General features: G+C 43.8%; 1 protein-coding gene across 2 annotated transcripts in view; it reads right to left on the minus strand.

Annotated features, from left to right (window-relative positions):
* LOC311121589 (cancer-related nucleoside-triphosphatase homolog) overlaps positions 1 to 8,390 on the minus strand; it is a 15,357-nt gene extending 6,967 nt beyond the window's left edge. The window contains exons 1-2 of one of the 2 annotated variants that reach the window (XM_084196049.1): positions 8,276 to 8,390; positions 143 to 305 (exon numbers count right to left, since the gene is read on the minus strand). In XM_084196049.1, the coding sequence (XP_084052175.1) occupies positions 143 to 305; positions 8,276 to 8,309 (197 nt within the window). In that variant the 5' untranslated portion in view covers positions 8,310 to 8,390. Of the gene's footprint in view, positions 1 to 142; positions 378 to 8,275 lie in introns of both variants that reach the window. The other variant, XM_084196050.1, reaches the window with a different exon arrangement.
* Between the last annotated feature and the right edge of the window lie 223 nt (positions 8,391 to 8,613).

Genomic DNA, 8,613 nt, shown 5'->3' on the forward strand with positions numbered 1-8,613 from the left:
CTACAGAGTAAACAATTGAGAATTTTAAAAATGCTTTTTAGTCCTAAACTAGGCTTCATCTGTCTGGGAAACAGGCCCTTACAGAAATAGGTAGACCATTTTGGTTGATTACGTAAAATATTGACACCTGACTGAAGCCTACCTGACTCTGGACAAGTGCCCCCGCTGTCCGGTCACAGTGACAACGTCGAAACCGACCCTGCGCCCCCCCTCCCTGACCTCCTGGGTGTAGAAGCCCTCCACAGACACACCTGAAGACACGATGATGTCACAGGCCTTCTGGACCAGGGTGGTCTTCCCCACACCTTCACAATAGAAGAGGGTCATGGCATATCCAAAATGAAGCCGTTTGTCTTGTTGGGGCCTTCAAACCATGACTATCAATAGAAATGTAACATTTTATCATAATGCAAGAGTATTGACTCATGAACAGAGTTGTTATGTTATTATTTGGCGGAGGTCACACCATTCACTTACGGAGGATCTGCCTGGGACACACGGTGGTCACTAGTTAACCCAGCCACAAAGTCATAACTCTGGATAAAACCCTCCCTAACCATACTGCTAACCTTAAATGAAGACCAAAAAGCAAACCTTTGTATCCAACTTTGAGGCTTTGGAATCTGACCGTTATCCAGTGGAAACCGGGATACACCAGAGAGGAAGAGGCGAAGAGAGAGTGTTTACTACGCCCAAAATATGTCCATGTTAAAGCAGATCATTAAGTATTAAGCAAGTGAGGGGATTTTGTATGGGGGGCAATGAGAGTGCCAAATTTAGTCAAATTGAAACTTAATAGCCATTTCAATACTTGAGGCGTATTTGATCTAATATAAGTTGCGTAATAATAATATGATATGCCATTTAGCAGACGCTTTTATCCAAAGCGACTTACAGTCATGCTGAGGTTGTTACGAGTGTAGGCTAGGGATATGAGTGTGATGCACGTGACATCCAGGCAACTTTGAGAAAAAACACAGAGTTGTCCCTGTTGAAAATCGAGACGTCTATGAATATTCATTAGGATAGCAACTCGCTCGCCATTGAGTACAATAAAGGCGAGTGTCAACGAATATTCAAAAAAAAGTATTCAAATAACGAGATGTATCCACCAATCAAAAGACAGGAATAGGTGTGAGCTTGACAGCCCGGTGTTCAGTTCTGTGGACAACAAAGCCCATTGTTAGTCAGCTCCTCAGTTCATCCAACGACTGTCTATTATACTGACAAGACTTGATTGACCACTCTAACAATGGAAATACATGTCCTCAAAGATGGAAGGCAGGCGGGAGGAGGAGAGATCAGGTGGGACCATTATAGCCAATGAGAGGGCAGATACACACATGAACAGGCCATTGAGATAGACAAGTTTTTGAGCCGTTTCCGCTCTACTTCCTGAACTCCTCCCGTCGATGCAATCCACTTCCGTTCTGCCGGGCTGGGTTTGTTTTGCTAGCTAGCCCGTTGTGCCGACAAAGCACTGATATCGCAGTGACAAAGAGGATATAAAAATTACAATTACAACATGAAGAAAAGTGGTTCGGGAACGACGTGTGCTGTAGTTGGTTGCAAAAACTAGAGAAAGCACCTGAACGAGTGGTTAGATAGAGAGTGCTACGACCACAAACCAGCTACGAAGAGGCAATGTCCATGCGCTCCATTGTTTACATTTTTTCGCAAGCCTGATACCGACTCGGAATCAAGGACCTGGCTGAAGGCATTGAATCTAAAGAAACCACCCCTCAACGTTTTTGTTTGTTCCTATCACTTTGTTGACCAAAAACCTACCAAGGATAATCCTTTCCCAGAGTTGTGGTTGGGATACAATCGCCCTCCCCAGCCAAAGAGGCGTCAACTCACCCAGCGGACCACTGCCTCCCCCCAGATAAAAGAAACGCAGACTTGAATCTGAGGGTAAGTTCAGCAACTTTAGCTATGAAGCTGACAATACTGTTAATTATGAAGAAGTTGTCATACATTAACATTGCTACCGGTATTTTGCTAAGGCAGTTGATTGTTTTGGAGATGGGACAAACAATGCCCACGATAGCTACATCATTAATTGTGTGTGTCTGCCTGCGTGTGCATTAGTCTACATCATAAATACAATGCAAGGTGGCAGGCTGTTGTGATGATGATTGTGTGTGTGCGTGTGAGTGCAATGTTGTAGTACATATTTTTCCATTGTGATGTTTGTAGTGAGAGGACTCTATGCCTGCATTAATTTTGCGCCATCCATGTTTTCTCTTCCCCTTTTTAGATGCTCCAGAAACCTGTCAGCCTGTCTGTGAGGCCGAGCCTGCTACACCAAAATTTCGAGATGCCCAGACCCAATGGGAGGATCCGTCACATATTGATCACATTTACTGTTCAACAACACAGTCTGTTAAAGTAGACAAGGCCACACAGTGCGAGGCAGAAATGGGTCCTACTGTGACCAGCACCACGGTCATTGATGATGCTAGGTCCCGGCTGTATACAGGAGTGCTTATGGTTCAATTCTTCACCCTGGCGACGGTGTTGTTGCCTTTCAGTAAGCCATCAATTACCCTTCCTGTTGTTGACCAAATACTTATGACGTTGATGAAACTAAAACTAAACCTAATATTAGGAGATATTGCTCACCGCTTCAATGTGTCTACATCCATGGCAAGCATTGTGATTAGTCACTGGATTGACGTAATGGGTGAACAGTTCAAAGTCCTGATCCCCTGGCTTCCAAGAGAGACCATTCGTGCCACCATGCCCTTGTCGTTTCAGAGGAACTACCCTCGAACCACCTGCATCATTGACTGTGCCGAAAGTGCCATGCAGAGAGCCACAAACCACGACTCAAGGAGTGACACTTTCAGCCAGTATAAATCACGCAACACTGTGAAATATCTCGTCGCTGTGGCCCCTAATGGGCTAATCATGTTTATATATGATGCCTATGCTGGCAGAAGCAGCGATAAGTTTATCACCATGGACAGTGGGTTCCTAGACTATCTGAGGGCTGGTGATGAGGTCATGGCGGACCGTGGGTTCACCATTGTCAGTTTGAACATCCCTGCTTTCACCTACAGGCGCAATCAGTTGACCAATGAGGAGACGACACGCACCAGGCGAGTAGCCAATGTCCGCATACAGTGGGGAAAAAAAGTATTTAGTCAGCCACCAATTGTGCAAGTTCTCCCACTTAAAAAGAGGAGAGGCCTGTAATTTTCATCATAGGTACACGTCAACTATGACAGACAAAATGAGAGAAAAAAACCCAGAAAATCACATTGTAGGATTTTTTATGCATTTATTTGCAAATTATGGTGGAAAATAAGTATTTGGTCAATAACAAAAGTTTCTCAATACTTTGTTATATACCCTTTTGTTGGCAATGACACAGGTCAAACGTTTTCTGTAAGTCTTCACAAGGTTTTCACACACTGTTGCTGGTATTTTGGCCCATTCCTCCATGCAGATCAACTCTAGAGCAGTGATGTTTTGGGGCTGTCGCTGGGCAACACAGACTTTCAACTCCCTCCAAAGATTTTCTATGGGGTTGAGATCTGGAGACTGGCTAGGCCACTCCAGGACCTTGAAATGCTTCTTACGAAGCCACTCCTTCGTTGCCCGGGCGGTGTGTTTGGGATCATTGTCATGCTGAAAGACCCAGCCACGTTTCATCTTCAATGCCCTTGCTGATGGAAGGAGGTTTTCACTCAAAATCTCACGATACATGGCCCCATTCATTCTTTCCTTTACACGGATCAGTCGTCCTAGTCCCTTTGCAGAAAAACAGCCCCAAAGCATTATGTTTCCACCCCCATGCTTCACAGTAGGTATGGTGTTCTTTGGATGCAACTCAGCATTCTTTGTCCTCCAAACACGACGAGTTGAGTTTTTACCAAAAAGTTCTATTTTGGTTTCATCTGACCATATGACATTCTCCCAATCCTCTTCTGGATCATCCAAATGCACTCTAGCAAACTTCAGACGGGCCTGGACATGTACTGGCTTAAGCAGGGGGACATGTCTGGCACTGCAGGATTTGAGTCCCTGGCGGCGTAGTGTGTTACTGATGGTAGGCTTTGTTACTTTGGTCCCAACTCTCTGCAGGTCATTCACTAGGTCCCCCTGTGTGGTTCTGGGATTTTTGCTCACCGTTCTTGTGATCATTTTGACCCCACGGGGTGAGATCTTGCGTGGAGCCCCAGATCGAGGGAGATTATCAGTGGTCTTGTATGTCTTCCATTTCCTAATAATTGCTCCCACAGTTGATTTCTTCAAACCAAGCTGCTTACCTATTGCAGATTCAGTCTTCCCAGCCTGGTGCAGGTCTACAATTTTGTTTCTGGTGTCCTTTGAAAGCTCTTTGGTCTTGGCCATAGTGGAGTTTGGAGTGTGATTGTTTGAGGTTGTGGACAGGTGTCTTTTATACTGATAACAAGTTCAAACAGGTGCCATTAATACAGGTAACGAGTGGAGGACAGAGGAGCCTCTTAAAGAAGAAGTTACAGGTCTGTGAGAGCCAGAAATCTTGCTTGTTTGTAGGTGACCAAATACTTATTTTCAACCACAATTTGCAAATAAATTCATAAAAAATCCTACAATGTGATTTTCTGGATTTATTTTCCTCAATTTTTCTGTCATAGTTGACGTGTACCTATGATGAAAATTACAGGCCTCTCTCATCTTTTAAAGTGGGAGAACTTGCACAATTAGTGGCTGACTAAATACTTTTTTTCTCCACTGTACATGTGGAAAGAGCAATCCAGAGACTGAAGGTTTTTAAGATTTTATCCCAGAATGTTCCCATCAGCATGGCACCGAAACTGGACAACATCTTAACCATCTGTGCTGGCCTAGTTAACCTGAAGAGTCCACTGATCAGTGAGGTTTAGAATCTTGCCCTGTGTCCCTGTCTACCAACACCCAGCCATGTTGTTCATTAAATACAGATTAACACAACAAATACTGTGTGCATTGTATTTTTTAATATTATATATGAATATTTTCATAGTGATGTAATTGTGTGGGCTGCTTTTGTATTTTACTTTTTAATACCTGTTAAGATTAAACACGCAATCTTTCTTGTTGAAGCCATTTGTTTAGTTTCCTCAAAACAATTAATTAATCCAGTGTTATTTATGTACAGTATGAGCTTACTATGAATTATGAACTGTGTTAAAATAAATTGTAGCACTCTAAAGATTGAAATTACATCAAACTTTATTTTCACTCAAACAGTAGGCACACTGATATATTGCACAGCATAAAGAGATCATGTAAACAATGGACATCTGTTGGCTCCTGTGGGCATGACCTAAATAAGGCAGTTTATTTTGGTTTTAAAATGCTGAGATATTTACTTCAGAACTGTAACCTTCCCTCAACAAAATCATCAACAATTTTCAGGAGCATGTGGGCAAAGTAGAATGTGCGCAGCCTTATGATATGCCCCTGGACAAAGCCTTGGTCGTAGGGTACTTCGATTTCTAGGTGCTCAGTTTTGTTCCAGATCACCAACTTGGAGTGCTGAAGCCCTGTGCAGTGCATCCCAATTTGTACCTGCATGTAGTAGCCTTTTGGACCATTGCAGGCAATATGGTAATCTACCCTATCTCCGTTTGCCACAGTTGTGATTTCGCAGTTCTTTGTTGCCAAAAATTCTGCAAGTGACTTGTTTCCCATCACAGGTGATTTGATCTCCAACAGAATGTCGTTGTTTATCACTCCATCGGGAGATGCTGCAAGCCACGGTTCCTTTTCGCACAACACTAAGCCTTTGGTTTCAATGCTGTTGCCCAGAGTTTCCAAATAGTCCCTTGCAAGTTCCTCCCCCTCCGCTCCTTGACGGGTTGCGGCATTGCCACGGAAGGATGGGTGTAAGTGTTCTGACAAAAACTTGTCAGGCGCCGTGGTTGAGCGAATGGGCACCTTTCTAGCTGTGCTCGCTGTCAAAGTAGTAGAACCGTGTTCCCAAGCTAGCGTCGACATCGCTGTGTTTACACCGGCAGACGTTGTGCAAACAACTTCCGGCGGAAATGAAATGCATTTGTGTAGAGTTATGGCGCCACCCGGGATACAGCGCGTAAACTTGTCTATAGATAGAGGACTCATCTTTGTATCTGTGCCATTATAGCGTCTGTGACAGCATGAGGACCCAACTCCTAGGAATCCCCATCCAGCGGACTACTTTCAAATGGTGGACGCACTCAATGGCCATGCTAAAACCGGTTATATCCATGATGAGTCCCCTACCAATTTCTATGCACTAGGCAGAACTTTGATAAGGTTATATATTTATTTTTTTTGTTGTCGAAATGCCACGTGCGTCCACTTATTGCAGTGCATTCGTAACAAGTGAACCACTACAAAACGTATATTAGATCAAATAAGCCTCACGTATCAAATTAACAATTCAACTTTTTGTTGACCAAATTTCACACTCATCAACCTCCACACAAACATTCCTCAATTCGTGGGCTTATTTTTGGTGGAGCCAAACCTCTTGCCTCGCCTCTTCCTCTCTGTTATCTCCAATAGTGTCTGGCTCCAGCAGATACCTTCTCACGCCACAGACGCTGTGAGGCATATGAGATGAGACACGAATAGTGCCATAGAGGATGGTGTGTTACCACACAAAAACAGCACGGGTGGTGAAAATACATCTATAATTCGATGCGAGGTACTAGCTAGCGTGTACTAGCGTATACTAGAACTAGTGTGTACTAGCTAGCGTGGTACTAGAGCTAGTGTGTGCTAGAGCCAGTGTGCTAGCTAGCGTGGTACTCGAGCCAGTGTGTGCTAGCTAGCGTGTACTAGTGCCAGTGTGCTAGCTAGCGTGGTACTCGAGCCAGTGTGTGCTAGCTAGCGTGTACTAGTGCCAGTGTGTACTAGAGCTAGTGTGTGCTAGCTAGCTAATGTAGTACTAGAGCTAGTGTGTGCTAGCTAGCTAATGTAGTACTAGTGCCAGTGTGTGCTAGCTAGCTAATGTAGTACTAGTGCCAGTGTGTGCTAGCTAGCTAATGTAGTACTAGAGCTAGTGTGTGCTAGCTAGCTAATGTAGTACTAGAGCTAGTGTGTACTAGCTAGCTAATGTAGTACTATAGCTAGTGTGTACTAGCTAGCTAATGTAGTACTAGAGCTAGTGTGTACTAGCTAGCTAATGTAGTACTAGAGCTAGTGTGTACTAGCTAGCTAATGTAGTACTAGAGCTAGTGTGTACTAGCTAGCTAATGTAGAACTAGAGCTAGTGTGTACTAGCTAGCTAGTGTGTACTAGCTAGCTAATGTAGTACTAGAGCTAGTGTGTACTAGCTAGCTAATGTAGTACTAGAGCTAGTGTGTACTAGCTAGCTAATGTAGTACTAGAGCTAGTGTGTGCTAGCTAGCTAATGTAGTACTAGAGCTAGTGTGTACTAGCTAGCTAATGTAGTACTAGAGCTAGTGTGTACTAGCTAGCTAATGTAGTACTAGAGCTAGTGTGTACTAGCTAGCTAATGTAGTACTAGAGCTAGTATGTACTAGCTAGCTAATGTAGTACTAGAGCTAGTGTGTGCTAGCTAGCTAATGTAGTACTAGAGCTAGTGTGTACTAGCTAGCTAATGTAGTACTAGAGCTAGTGTGTACTAGCTAGCTAATGTAGTACTAGAGTTAGTGTGTACTAGCTAGCTAATGTAGTACTAGAGCTAGTGTGTACTAGCTAGCTAATGTAGTACTAGAGCTAGTGTGTACTAGCTAGCTAATGTAGTACTCGAGCTAGTGTGTTCTAGCGTATACTAGACATAGCATCTGGATATGTGTGCAACAAAGTATATCATTCACCTTATGCTACCATTTCTGTCAAACCGTCTATACATACAGTTTCACGCATACGTTCGATAAATCCAACCTATGCACCACAGACCGCAACGCAACCGCCTCTCCAACACCATGCTGGAAGGAAAACGCAGCGGTCCAGTGGCTATGAATGTACTTCTGATGAACCGAAATGCATTACACTGTCGGTGTGACCGAGGCGTCAGATAACATTGTAGCTCGCTAACTTTCGAAAATGTGCACGGTCAGAGTCGACCTGCTACTTTCAAAATAAATCAGGACACTCAAGCTTCAGTTTACAAATTGTTTTAGCTATTAGCTGAACTACTGCTGTTACATTGTATTGTGTGGCATGGCATCATTTCTAAAACTAGCGTCGGTAGTTAGCTAGCAGCACTCACAACTTCACAGCGTTTCTGAACAACTAAACCGTGCCATGCAATCTGCGTTGTGTTTCAAGAAGTTTGTTTTATAGTTACCCGGAGGTCCTGTTAGGAAAACGTGTTTGATCATTTCTGGTTAAATGTTCTGTTTACACCGTTCACTACATTGCTTCTCCTCACATCCGTATACATGGGAGCCGCAGATTGAAGTGGCAGGACTCGGTGAGGGGATTGTGTTAATGCCCCGGGGGAACCGGGTTAGCGTTGATTGCATTCGATTTGGAACCGGGCTACCTCCCGGTGTGAGCCAGGTACGCCGTTCTGGCCGACGGTCAAATCGGCTCAAAACAAAAGTGACATAGATTAAGCACTTGGAGTATGATTAGTATGCTGTGTTTTTACATGCAAAAGTGATTGATTTTGATACAAATGCT

The sequence above is a fragment of the Coregonus lavaretus genome, assembly GCF_964263955.1.
Source record: "Coregonus lavaretus genome assembly, contig: HAP1_SCAFFOLD_154, whole genome shotgun sequence".
Lineage (NCBI taxonomy): Eukaryota > Metazoa > Chordata > Actinopteri > Salmoniformes > Salmonidae > Coregonus > Coregonus lavaretus.